This window comes from Sphaerodactylus townsendi, linkage group LG08 (genome assembly GCF_021028975.2).
Source record: "Sphaerodactylus townsendi isolate TG3544 linkage group LG08, MPM_Stown_v2.3, whole genome shotgun sequence".
NCBI lineage: Eukaryota > Metazoa > Chordata > Lepidosauria > Squamata > Sphaerodactylidae > Sphaerodactylus > Sphaerodactylus townsendi.
Window position 1 is genome coordinate 50,044,301 of NC_059432.1, and position 14,400 is coordinate 50,058,700.

At 46.0% G+C, this 14,400-nt stretch overlaps 1 protein-coding gene across 3 annotated transcripts in view; it reads left to right on the top strand.

Moving 5' to 3' along the window:
* The first annotated feature begins 1,501 nt into the window (after positions 1-1,501).
* Positions 1,502-14,400, top strand: part of TIAL1 (TIA1 cytotoxic granule associated RNA binding protein like 1) — a 28,518-nt gene continuing 15,619 nt past the window's right edge. The window contains exons 1-2 of one of the 3 annotated variants that reach the window (XM_048505847.1): positions 1,503-1,737; positions 5,145-5,195. Coding sequence is in view for 2 of the 3 variants with exons in the window: in XM_048505846.1 (XP_048361803.1) it covers positions 1,709-1,737 (29 nt within the window). In the remaining variant the exon portion in view is untranslated. Of the gene's footprint in view, positions 1,738-5,144; positions 5,196-14,400 lie in introns of all 3 variants that reach the window. The other 2 variants (XM_048505846.1, XM_048505845.1) reach the window with 2 other exon arrangements.

Below are 14,400 nucleotides of genomic sequence, written 5' to 3' on the forward strand. Positions count from 1 at the left end.
AGTGAAAAAGGCTTCTTGGTGCAGCATCAGCTGAGATCAACCCAGAGGTAGATGGTGGAAGAGTGACTGGGAGCTACTAGTGCGGCCAAGAGCACTACTGGCAGATGCTATAGAAGCACACAATGCCACCCGCTCCTTTGCCCTCTGGTGCAGGCAACAACAGGCAGACACTTTCTCTCACTACTGTGATCCTTCCAATAGCAACCCCCACACAGACCTAATAGAAAAAGTGGATGGAAACAGCTGCGTGACATTGACTGTTTCCTCACAAAAAACTGGATGTAACTTAAAACCCACACCATCTGAAGTGGCTCTGCACCTAATATGCAACACAGGCTTGACCGAGACTCACTGTCATGTCCTAAGAAATTTCCCTTTGCCTTTTTAAACATTTGAAGAAGAGCTTTGGTGAACTGAAAAACTCACATACTATGTGTCATTTTGTAGGTCATAATAAAAGATGTTGTCCTGCCTGGATATCCCAGGAGAGCCTGATCTTGTCAGATCTCAGAAGCTAAGCAGTCAGCCAGTATTTGGAAGGGGAGACCACCAAGGAGTCCAGGGACACCACACAGAGGCAGCCAATGGCAAACCACCTCTGAACATCTCTTGCCTTGAAAACTGCATGGGGTTGCTATAAGTCAGCTGTGAGTTTATTTTTTAAAAAGGAACTATGGATGGTGCTGTTTCCCCACTCAACTGCCTGAGAGATGAAGGGGCTGCAGAAGTTATACCTACCAACTTGGTCACTATGACCCTACAATATCTGTTGCATGCTTATGTTGACAGTGGCAGCTGCTGCTTGGGCACGTTCTGTCTTCCCCCTGCATTCTGACTGAGGAAGGGCAGGCGAAAGGAGAAGCTGTACCCAGGACAGGAAGAGGCCTAATCCTCCCAGTTCTTGTGCAGACAGCGAAAACAGGCAGTGACAGCTAATGTTGATTAGCAAGGGCAAATCAGAGCTTCACACATGCAGAATAACGGGTGATATAAATTCAGGGCAGTAGAGTGAACGTTTTTGGCACGATCTCCTATTTTACAAATTCCAACAAATCAAAAAACAAAACTGTAGTCGATTTAAGTTTACATGGGGGGGATTTTTTTTTAAATGTGGAGATCCATTCAACATAGTCTGAAACAGCACACTCCACCCTACGGGGCTGTACTACTATCTGGCATGGTTAAGTGCATTCAGATATCGTTGATACCGTATCAAACACATATTTTGTGCTCTAAAAGCAAATGCCCCAACATGCAGTGACCGAGTCTCCATATCACTTCCACTACACTTGTGCTCTGCACTAAACGTCTTTACCACCCTCCTCCAAATCCGCCAGGATGGGAACCGCTGTCCAACTGGAATTGGACGCCTGGCGCTCCTTTCTTTCGCACGCGGAAAACTCTCACCACCTCCACGGAGCAAACGGAGATGGGAAGCCAGAGGGCGCGCGTTGTTCTAGCCCCTCAGTCTCTGTGGTGGAGAGGAAGGGGCGGGCTGCTCTTGCGTGGCTTCCTGAGTGGTTGGCGGCAGCGGCCATTTTGTGGAGCTTTGGATCCCCCTTTCTGTCTCTCGGTTCCAGTTCAGGGCCTGGAGGGGACGAGGGGCCCAGGACTTCCCACGGTCCCCTTTCACGCGCCGGAGCGTCCCTGTCCCCCCTCCTTCTGCGCGGCGTCCAGGGCCCGTCTATGAGTGGCCGTCCCCCCCGCGATGGAAGACGACGGGCAGCCCAGGACACTGTGAGTAGGGCGGGCTGAGGTTTTGGGGGGGTGCCGTGGGCGTCGGGGCAGATCGATAAAGGGCGTGGGGGCGCTTGCAAAGGGGAGAGCTTACAAAGGACAGGGACTGTGGGGGGAAAGTGGGGGCGCGGAGAATGCAGAGCACGGAGAGGTGCTGGAGTAGAGGAGTCAGGTTGATAGCATGAGACTGAGGCTCATTCCGCACAACATATTTATGACGCGTTGCAGTCACTATAAATGAACTCGTTTTCCCCCTTTTTAATAAATGGAAAACGAATTCGTTGTAACATTATAAAGAAGCTGTGCGGAATGAACTTGAGAATCGAAGGGAAGCGTGTCTCCGAGGTGGGTGCAAGCAGTCGGGCGCTTCAGATGACAGCGCCTGCGAATGGTAAGTCTCCTTGGATTTAAAATAGCCTCAACCTTCTTTGTATCATGGTCAAGAATTGAAAGGGACCTGACGTCGGATTTGTGGAGCTAAAGGTTGGGCTGTAGGAACCCTTTCGCTTTTGGAAGATTGCGGGTACATTCTTTAGATCTACACCGAATCACCTTTGATTGGTTATAGATTAAATGTATTGGCATTCGTAGGATCTGAGTGTTTGGTCCCCAAACATTCACAGTTTTCCTTTGATGGAATGAGATATAATTCATGTCCCTGAGATCAATTTTTTTGTGTGATCCATAATACTATGGATATTGTACTCGGCCAGTAGGTAAGCTTTGGGATATATTTAGAGGATTTGGGATTCTGTGGGGCATTTGAAAAAGACTAGGTTATTCGGTATTATCTTTTAAATATATTCTGCTGCTTTTCAGTTAATTGGTCTCAAAGTTTCTCATATCAAATCATAAGAGAAGTCCTGTGTATAATGCCCCATGAAAACCTGAAAATGGTGGTAAGCATTAGAAGTATAATATAATTAGAGAGACCCCAGGGGAGAGTGATATATGCATTCTTAAACAGAATATGAGAAAATTTAAAGATTGGGAGACCTGATGTGTGTATTAAATGTGAATAACTATTGCCAGTAAAAGGAAAGTGATGTGCAAAATAGGAGGAAGAGTTTTTAAAATGTTTTTAATAGGAAAGTATGGTCATTAAAGAGATCCCAAATCCTGACTGTGGAACAGAACTGATGTTTAGAGCTGAGGTAGTAACAGAGTCTTGAAGGCTGAGATAATACGTGAACAGTATGTTTACCATATTGGCACAGATCAAACTCCCTTCTTTTTGTGGAAGAATACTTGCTACTTTAACAGTAGGGACTAATGTGGTAACACCAAGAATATGGGTATGACATTTATATATAAGATGTTGACAGAGTAACTGCATTTTGAGCCTTACACCTATTTGAGTTGATGAATTTAGGGCTGGACAGTATGTTCAGTGCTGTTGATCATGCTGGAAATACTCTGCGACAGAATCAAGTAATTAAAACATTCAAAATAGCAGTGTATGGAATGTGCATCTCAGTCTCACAAAAGTATAGATGTGAAAATAGTGAATACTTGCATTTATTCTGCAGTGCTAATGAAATTTGGTCTGCAACGTCAGAAACTGAGCAGGCTGCTTTAAAATATTGAACTTGTATGTAATCTTAAATCATAATCACTTGGAAACTGACATTTCTTATTTGTTCAGACCTTTGGTATTTTTACCACTGTGTCTTCAAGTCGCTTAGGCTGAACAAAATATACCCCAGAAGCGGCAGTGAGTTAACATGGCTCAGCAGAAGAGCCTTTACTTTGCATGCAGAAGGTCCCAGGTTCAGTCTCTGGCATCTCCAGTTAAAAGGACCAGGCAGTAGGTGATGTGAGAAGACATCTGCTTGAGACCCTGGAGAGTCACTGCTAGTCTAGGTAGATTGTACTGACCTTGATGGACCAATGGATTGACTCGGTATAAGACATGTGTGTTGTTTCACCACTTCTGCCCTGAATAATGCCCTTGAAAGTGGAAGACTGACTGCATGGGCTTTTTGACAGCTTTTAGGAAAGAGCTTCAAAACAAAATCTGTCGAGTAAAAATGAATGTGGTCTGTTAGAATCAAAGAGTTGAGAATATAATCTCCCCGTTTTCTGTGAAGAAACTCAGCTTTTTGTAATTCACTAGAATCGTTTGGAGAATCTTCCTCCCATTGTCTTCCTCAGATCTTAAAAAATATAAATAATTTAGACATGCCTTGCCTTGCATACTGGTTGTATATTTGAAAGCCAACTTTCCCTGGATCTTTGAATCTTTAAGAAGGGATGCTGGCTGACTCAAAAGTCTAAGTTAGAAATTTGGCTTTTTTTTTTTTTTGGCAGAATAGGAAAGAGAAATGACAGTGTGAACAGGTGTAGCTGACATGCAGTTGAGAAAAGTGCATTGTGTTTAGTCTTTTATTTAGGTTTTTTGAAAAGCTATTTAAATAGTACAAGGATAAGAACTCTGGATGCTGTTAATGTGGTGCTTGGAGGGGGACAGTTAAATTATTTTATAGTTTCTCAAGTGAGATCATAAATATTATGCAACTGACATAATTTCCCTCTCAAATTCTAAGATTTGCCAGATGTTAACTAACTATTGAAGATGATTTTTCTTCAGATGAAATTTTCAACAGGCCTTTTTTGACACCCTTGACACATATTCAATGAATGAACTTTTGCATGTCATTTTGTATATGGGAGCATTGTCTTTATATTGAAGGTAAAACCTTGTTTGTTTGTTTACTGGTCATAAATTGTGTTTAAGGTAGTAAATGCAGCAGCCTGCACTTGTACACAGAATCCCCCATCAGCTACAGAGAGACAGTTTTGGGAGTAGGTTTTAGACCATTAAAAGCTTGAAGCATGATCCTAGTATTTTCATTTGAAAATATGTTTGTGTGAGTTCAGTAGGTCTCCAGTGAAAGGGAGATATGCACTGGACTGTAGGTATAGTTAATTTTATAGGCTGAATTGTTTTCTTTTGATTTAATGAGCTTGTATAAACATTTCATCTGTATGCAGCAAGAGTACCTAGTATTGGAACCTATATATGTAAAATATAAACTATTTGTTATCTATCTAGGTTTCTATACTATGCCTGTCAGTGCAGGATAAGTGATGTCACATGAATTAGGGAGACAGCCTATAGAGGTATGATGTATGCCTTTATTTCCTTACTTATGGTTTTACCAATTTTTAAGAAATGTTGGTATAGGAAATAGTTTGAAAAAAGTGTTTTCTACGCATAGTTTGCTTCAATTACTGTATTGAAGTGCTCTTTAACCTTTAGGGAGTTCATTCCAAAATAACTTTCTGGGTTGTAACTTTTTAACAAAGCAAATAAATAAATCATGTACTTCTGTAGGCTACCTTCCCAGTTATTTTCCTAGTTGAAATGTCACTTCTTATATAAGGGCCTGCACATTTTTTCCTAGATATCTTCTACTTTTTGGTGATGAAGCATTCTAGACCTGTTCTTCACAATGGTATGGCAGATTTATTTATTTTTAAAATATAAAATAATACAAGAAATAGTTCTAAAATAAACTGAAAGCAGTGCAATGCTTAGGAAAAAGTACTTTGTAAAAACTAAATGTAAAACTACTGCGTTTGCAGGAAGGAGAAAGAAGTAGAAAGATGCCTCAGGCCACCCAGAGAAATCGTGGCCTAACTGAGCTTTAAACTAGGAATTTACTGGGGAGTTGCACATGATAGTCTCTTGCATGCCTTCTCAGATTGACCTCTGAAGAGGCTCATGTTACCCTTCCCCAGCTTCCGTTTAGCTGAGGCCCAGAGCCCATATTTTAGCCCTTTCCCTTCCCTGGTGCTGGTATTCAGCAGTTACTGCCTTTGAACATGGAGGTTCCATGACCAGCATGGTTGATAATCACTGATATGCTGGGATTGCTGTGAGATGCCTTCTGTTCTGTGGGTGGGGAGTTTGAGAACTGGATCTTCCCATTAGACCACTTCAAAACCTGTAGAAAACAGTGTTATGGAAATAAGATTTGCAGTCAGTTTGCAAGTGTATAAAGCCTCCATTGTGTACAGCAGTAGGTAGAACAAGGTTGGAACCAGTTATGCTGGTGACTGGAACCACAACAATACATGGGCTGTAGTCACCATGATGACTTCAGTTTCTAGTTCAGCCTACCTTGTTCCTGATTTAATGTTTTCTTGTGGTTTGTCTTTCCTGGCAGACCCTGCCTAGGTCATACATAACTGATAACAGACTCCATTTCCCCGATGTGGTTAAGCTTTTTGCTGTTATCTTCTTGCCACTGGAACACCAGTGATGCTCATTACTTGCACCATGGATTCTTTGTCTAAGCTGAGACAGGCCTGGATAGCTCATTATATCCTAGACACATGCAGTGTCCTATCTTGCTGGACAATTGATCAGCTAACCAGTGAAATATGCTCCAGTTCTTTAATTAGCTCAACATTATTCACTCTTTCTAAATTGTGTTATTTCATTCTGTTGTAGGCTTAGATGAAAAAGGTTTAGGTATTACATTTATTCAGAATTACAAAAGAGCAGGCATGAGAGATCACTAAGTCTGTAATAATTGTAAGCTCAATAAAATATAGATTATCTTTGCGTAATATGCTATTTTTCCATTTATTCGAATACTTTCAGTAGTAGGAAATTTAAAAAAAACCTCTGATAGGTTTAGATAAGTTATAGGAAAAATATTTCTAATTTGGTGCCATGAAGACACTGCCACTATTTTAAAATAATTTAAAATGAGTGAGGCACTCTTGTTTTCTCCCGTGAACTTTTTCAGGTGCCAAAACAGCCATTTCAGCACTTGGTAAAATGCAGGAGCGGGGCAAATTCTCCATGTTGTGAGCCTGGTCAGGATTGGACCCTCATGACATTTTAAAATTACTTTAAAATGGCAGTGGTATCTTTGTAGTCATGAGGGGTGTTATCTTATCTAGTTTGGCCCTGAATTTCTAGGATAATACTAAAGCAGAGGGGTTTTTTCCTAAATGAATGAGGAATGTGTTATGTGTATTAGTAAAATTTGAACTCATTGAAAGAGAGTGAGCTGGAGGGAACGCATGCACATAAATATTGATAGTAAAGACTGTGCTTATCAAGCAGAAGTGATTTGGTACTGTTGAAATAGATCATTGTCTAATTTGCATGAGACACAAAACAACTTTCTTGGCTTGATGAAATATTTGATCATGGACGTCCGCTAATGATCCTTGAACGCTTTTATTTGCAGTAAGACATTTTGCTTAAAATGAGACTAATGGCTTCTGATTGTAGTTGTGCTGAAAGAGAGGTCTGTTTCGTGGACTGAGATTTTTTTAGAAATTTGGACTTGTAGAAACTTCCTATATTGAGTTATTCTGGGTCAGTGCAAATATTGGTGCAGAGTTCAGGAGCAGATTTCACCCTCCTCTACTAAAAGAATTTCTCTTTTCAAATCCTGATTGAGGGGAGCCTGGGTTATTAATCACTCCTAACTTCCCCCAAAATAAGACAGGGTCTTATATTAGTTTTTGCACCAAAAATGCATTAGGGCTTATTTTCGGGGTAGGGCTTATTTTCGGGGAAATACGGTACCTTCACAATTCATTAAAGCGGGCTCTTGGCTGACCCATTGCTTCCCCGTCACATGTGATGCAAGCTGTGTCTTCATTGGCTGGGAGCACCCTGCTGGATCACACCATCCTGATCTGTAACTACCAGTTAGGCTTATTTTTTCAGTAGGCTTATATTTTAAGCATCCTCCAAAAATCATGAAAAATCATGAAAGGGCTTATTTTTGGGGTAGGGCTTATTTTCAGGGAAACATGGTAGATACTTTAATAGCTTTGCATGGGTGATTCTAAGCAGAGAGGGCTGTGGAGGCTATCATAAAACACAATTGATACTAAAGGTCAGTGGTTCTACTGGATGAGGGAGGCATCTTGATGGGTGTTTCCCAACCGGATCTCAGGGAGGCAGGACTTAACCAAAGTTGTCACTTCCTGTGGTCCGAGTGGCCACCTCTTCAGTATTCTCCCTGCCTCATATGGCTGCCACCACCCTGAGCCCTGCTCTTTAGAGTTCCTTATTCTTCCCTTTCTGTTGGTTTGTACCCCTTGTTTGTTTTTTTGTCTGTCTTGTCTGCTCAGACGCTTGGGTAGGTTGTTTTTTTTTTCCCCCCCCTCCTAGCCAGGAACGGACCTTTCGCTTCCCTCCCAGGCTCTTCTTCAGTTAAGGCGGCTATGGCGAATGGGGCCCCTCCAGCCGCCTCCTCGAGAGGGATTTTCCCAGTCCTCGCAGAGAGGTGACTAGGGTGAGCCATTGCCGCCCCCCCCACTCCAGACTCACAGGCACCCAGCAGCCGCTGAAGGCTGCAGGGGAAAACGAAAGAGCCAAGCTGCCGTGTGCTGTCAAGTAAGAAACCGCCGCTGAGCTTGGAAAAGGCTTAAAGGAACCTCTAGCCAACTCACGTCGCAGAAGCCTTAAACAGCCGCAGCTGCGCAGAGGGGACCGGGAAACCACTCCTCTCACTCCCCAGCTGAGCACAGGACTGAGGGAAGACAGACCCTGTTGCCACGGGAGAGATCACGCCAGCGACCTCGAGAGGGTCAAGGTGAGCGCAGGAACGGAGGGAACCATCGAGGACTTCACCGAGGCTTCTCAGCCTCCCAGGCAAGACCGCGGACGCTGGGAGGGGCAATCTTCTGGGTCCCTCTTACCAGGGATGGCAACAAGCCTCTGCCCAGGAGTTGGTGGATCTTTTGTCCATGAGAGAAGAAATTAGATCCTACCACAAGGGAATTTCTGCCAGGCGGGCAGATCACCCTCCACCTCCCCCCCCCCCAGATCCCTCCTCCTCCGCTCCAGCACCCATACAGGGACCCCTAGTCTCCCCTGGGGGGGAGGAGGAACATGCAGGGGAATGCAGAGTCTGGATCATTTTTCTCTGGACCCAGAGCAGGAAAACCCAGGTAATTGGAACAAGCCCCAGATTTTTTAAGACAGAGGTACACTTCCTGTTAATCTCAAAGGCAATCACCGCCTTTGGAACTGAAGGATTCAGGATGATGCTGCCCACCATCCCCTGCCATCTGCTCCTCCAAACTCATCAGGGATGCCCCAAAGGGAACCAAAAAGATTTTCTCTCCAAGGGCTTCCCTTCCTATCCCAGAATACTTCTAAAGACGCTTAGAAGGAATGGGCTAACCCCACTGCAAGCAAAGGGTTCCCATCCAGCTCTGGAAAAGCTTCCCATGCCTCCCCAGACTACATCCAAAGTCTGTTGACTTCACCGCCAGTGGACTTCCTATAGTAGCAGCACTCCAATCGGGAGGCTCCCTGCCTCCCAGGGATCTATGAATGCAACATAAGAGACCCCTGACAAACGCATCGGACGTGGGTCTCCAAAGACTCCATGAGGTTCTGGCCATGGCCTTTAAAATCCTAGTATCAAGCCGGGCCACCATGGCTAGAGCTGGTATAGTCTGGTTCAAATCCCTAGATTACGATCCCTCCCTCCCAACAAGGGGTAAGAGGGAGTAGGAACGCGATTCTGTTAACGGTTTCATTCCTGGCAGACTCCTAACTGGAGCGATTCATTGCAGTCGCTCGCCATAGCTACATATGGCATCAGTCCCCAGACGCATCGTATGTCCTCGGGTCCCGGCAAGCTGACCAACACTCTAAACAAACCTATGGTCGGATTTTCCTTTCAAGGTAATTCTTGACAGGAATTGAAAAGGGATCCTAGTGGAGACCAAAGACAAGTATAGGCTAGGTTGCCATGCTGCAAATTCTACAGGGCAGAATCCAACGCCTGTCCCCACTGCCTTCACAAACCCTTGCCAGGACACCCAGGGACGGTAGACTATGGCAACCTCAACAGGGGTTTCGCAAAGAACCAAATCAGGGTAATTTCAATCATTCCTTTCGGCCCTCAATCCAGATCAGGAACCTTCGAAACGCATACAAGAACTCCAGCAACAAACAACAAATCCTGACTATTAACACTCTGTCGGCGTCACTTACAGGAATTCGGGAACAGTGGATGGGAGAACACGTGGATGTGCTTGGAACCAAGGAGGTCATTCATTCACCCATAGAGTGCTCCAAACAAATCCCACTTCCTCGTTTCGCTTCCTTTCCTCAATTCCAATCTAGTCAAAGCAGAGCGCCATCCAACCTTCAGCCATCAGAGCTATAGAACTTATACCACCACCTGCAGAGAGAAGCTCTAAGTGTTCTCTCACTTTACCGCTCCTCAAAAGAACGGAGATTGAGAGCCATCTTAAACCCGCGTCAATCAGCACACATCAAGCTCCAACACTTCAGGATGGAAACGCCGCTCCATCAGAACACCCAAGACCCGGGACTACCTGACCTCCTGATCTAACCGAGGCTTACTTCTACACATCCCCATGTTGCCTCTCACCGCCAGTTCCTGCTTTGCAGTGGGGGTCGACAGTATCAATTCAGGCTTTGCCGCTCGACTCTCCACCGAGCTTCCAAAGTCCTGGCCCCCCACTGGCCAACAAGCCATCCATCGCCCATTCATATCTGGACGACATCCTGATCAGATCTACCTCCCAGCAGTAAGCGGTAAAGGATGTCATTTCAAACCCAGGCAGTTCTCCTCATTAACACGGATTTTTGATCAACGTGTCTAAAAGTTAACACGCATCCCATCCCAAAGGGATGGAACACTCGGGAGCACTCCATTACCGCCCCTGAACTTTCATCCCCGGCAGAAAGTCGACAAAATCCGAAACTGCGGAACCTGACTGCACAGCGCCAAGAAATCCTCTACTCCATCTGGCCAGTGTTATAGGCACCATGGTATCAGTACCGACATACATGCTTCAGTAAGTAGATTCCACGCATCTAAACCTTCGACCTTTCCAGTACCAAATAATAACCAAGGAAGATCGATAATTGACTCTACCCAAATACCTGGAAATAATCTCAAGTGGTGGACCGTGAAAACTAACCTTCCAAGGGGAAAGTCTACCTTCCCCAAACGCATGGAGATCTTCACCGACGCAGTTTCTCGGTTGGGGAGCCACACTTCAATCCACCACTATCCATGATCATGGTCCCAGCAACAAGCCAAACTCCCCCATCAACCTTCTGGAGACCAAAGCCATATTCTCTGGCCCTTCAAAACTTACTCCCAATCATGGCTTCTCACATACTGGTCTCAAGACAGACAATGTGTCACAAAGCATATCTGAATCAAGGAGGATCCAGATCCTCCCTCCTCCATCAGGAAGCTTATGAGCATCCTCTGCTGGTTTCAGAACAAAATCTGCTCACTCACCGCTGAACACATCCAGGGCGCCTAACACTTCAATGGGACTGGCTGAGCCGCCAGACTATCCAGGAGGCCTAATGGCAACTCAATCCCTCCATTTTCCAGAGATGATCACGCACCACTTTGGCCAACCACAGCTGGACCTGTTTGCGCCGGAGAGCAACCGCCAGATTCGCCTTCATGTCCAGATTTCACCATCCGAGGCCACCGGGTGGATGCTCTATCAACACCCTGGCCCAGATCACTACTGTATGCCTTTCCCCAACACCCATCCTCCCAAGGTTCTTCGGAAGATCATATCGAAAAAGCCCTGGTGATCCTAGTGCGGCACCTTTACCACGCCGTCCGTGGCTTTTTGTCCATTCTCTAATTCCATTCGTCGACACAGCTGACACTTCCAACTCCAATGACATGCTGATCCAGGGCCCCATCTGGCATCATCCCAACCCAGTGGTTCAAAACTAACCGCCTGGTTATTGAACGGAGACTCTAAAAGGAAGGGCTACTCGGATCAGGTGACCACCACCCTTAGCTTCATCGCCGAAATTCCACCAACAAAATCTGGCCAACTCTTCGTGTGGAAGAGCTTCTACCCAGATGGTGTAAAGGAAAGTCACAACTCAACTACCTAGCATAGCTCAAACTCTGTTTCCTACAAGAAGGTTTTGAACAGGGACTTCGGCAGCTGCCAATTCTTAGAAGACAGATCGCTCTGGACCACCGCTCTGCCAACCAGTCCATCGGGCTGCCTCTTTCACACCATCCGACATCATCCGTTCTCCTGAAGGGAGTAACCTTAACTCCAACCACCCACAGTGTAATCGGTTTTCCAATTGGCTTGCACCTGGTGTTGTCAGCTCCTCACAAAAATCCCCCGCTTGAGCCGTCCAAACGCATCCATCTCTAAGTGGCTGGGCGCGAGTGAAAACGCTTTTTTTTCTAATGGGCCATCACTCCCAGCCAGACGGGTTTCAAATACACGCCTTTACTTTCAGTGGACAAAGATATGTCTGTTCCAATAGGATAGGGTCAGCTCTAAACCGACCCCACCTTGTCCCTAAGGTCAACCTCCTTTCACGCTTCCCAAGACATCGGTACCCAACTTTTGCCCTGATCCTCATCCGGGGCAAGACTTTATATAACTCTGGACGTAAGGATCCCTTTAAAGCTGCCTTACCAAGAACCAACCCATCCCAAGTAGTGTCCAACCAAATGTTCACAACATCTCTACTCCAACCTGGGCTACACCGATGTCAAAAGCAGCTATTAGCCGCGACAATTAAAGCCTGTATCATAGAGGCATATAAAGCTCCAACCAGCCAGTTCTCACGGATAGTGGCTCCATTCCACACGCAGTGCAGCAACTAATCCAGCCTTTAAAAGTCAGGACCTCAGTATCAGACATTTGCAGAGCGCTACTGGTCCTCTCGATTCTCTGCTAGGACACTACAAAAATTACTCCATGGCAGCTTCGTTTTTGGCAGGAGAGTACAGAACACATTATTGGGAGACCGATCCTGACCCACCATTTGGGACACTGCTCTGATGTCTCCATCAAGATGCCTCCTCATCCAGTAGAACCACCCATTGGTTACCCAACCGTGAAGGGGTCTTCTGCTGGATTAAGGAGGCATCTTGGTCTCCCGACCATCATTAGCCTCCACTTTTCCTCGCGACTCTATCACAATAGTTCCACTGCAAGGTTCGGCTAGGCAGCCGCAACACTCCCAAGTCTCTAATAGTTCAGTGTTGGGTTTCTTCTAGTTCATCATAATATAACCCTGTTAGTCTATCTTACCTGTTACTTCTGTTGTGGTTCAATGTTCATGTTATTTCCGAGGGAAGCCTTCTCACTGCTTGGACAGGTGTCTACTGAAGAGGGAAGGTGACGCCCACTCGGACCACAGGAAGTGACAACTTTGGTTAAGTCCTGCCTCCCTGAGATCCGGTTGGGAAACACCCATCAAGATGCCTCCCTTAATCCAGCAGAAGACCCCTTCACGGTGAGTAACCAATGGGTCGTTCTCAACCTGTGGGTTGGGACCCCTTTGGGGGTCGAATGACCCTTTCTCAGGGGTCGCCTAAGACTCTCTGCATCAGTGTTCTCCATCTGTAAAATGGATAAATGTTAGGGTTGGGGGTCACCACAACATGAGGAACTGTATTAAAGTGTCGCGGCATTAGGTAGGTTGAGAACAACTGCTATAGGTTCACCAAGAAGTATAGTTAAGGATACTTATTTATCTAACCAAAGCATTTCTATCCTGCCTTTCCTCTTGGCTCAGTACGGCTTACCAGTCATAATTAAAGCATAAAAAATTAAATGCAAATAAAATAAAAACCTGAAAGATTACTGCTGGTCATACCCATCAGAAGCCCAGGCATCTCTTGAAGGTCTCCAGTGATGCAGCTCCTCTTACCTCTTCAGAGAGCTGGTCTCACAAAGTATAAGCCTTGATGGAGCCAGGCTGTGCTCAGTGTCAGGCAGTCATCTTAAATGGAGGAACAACCTGCATGTGGTAGCCTAAAGGCTGTAGTTGGTGCCCCAAAATATATGTAAAATGTTGGTCCTTCAGATATGTGAACCTCTTGTTATGAAGGGCTTTAAAGGTAAGGACTGAAACCAAGCTGGTAGACAGTCTAGCTCAGGAGTCTGCAACCTGCGGCTCTGGATCCTCATGCGGCTCTTTCAAACTTATACTGCGGCTCCGTGTGGCCTGGAGGTCGGAGGGGCCGACCGGAGTGGAGGGGCCGAACCGGAGGCAGCTCCGTGCGTGAGGGTGCCACTTTTTGCATCCCCACCTCTCCTTCCAGGACTGCTCTGGGGGGGCTGGAGGGCCACGCCCATGCTGCCCTCCGACTCCTGGAGGTCAGAGGGTAGCATGGGCATGTCCCTCCAGAGCAGCCGCCATCACCCCTCTGCCCCACGGAGCAGGCGGCTGCCTGCTCCATCAGCCTGCCCAGCGCCTTCGCCTCCCAGCACTGGAAGGAAAGGTGAGTGGAGGGGCCGAACTGGAGGCGGCTCCGTAGATCTTTGGGCCCATGGAAAACGGGTCCAAATGGCTCTTTGGGTGGTAAAGATTGCTGACCCCTGATCCAGCTGCTTCAAAATGGGCAGCACATGTTTCTTTCTAACTAGGCTGGTGTATTGGTTGCAGATTTTAGGTTGTCTTCAAAAGCAGCCCAACATAGAGCAAGTTACAGTAATCCAACCATGAGGTTACAGCAGCAAGGATCAAAGTGGCTAGATCAGCTGAATCTAAGGGTTAAGAACATAAGAACAAGCCAGCTGGATCAGACCAGAGTCCATCTAGTCCAGCTCTCTGCTACTCGCAGTGGCCCACCAGGTGCCATTGGGAGATACATGCAGCATGTGAAAGCAATGGCCTTCTGC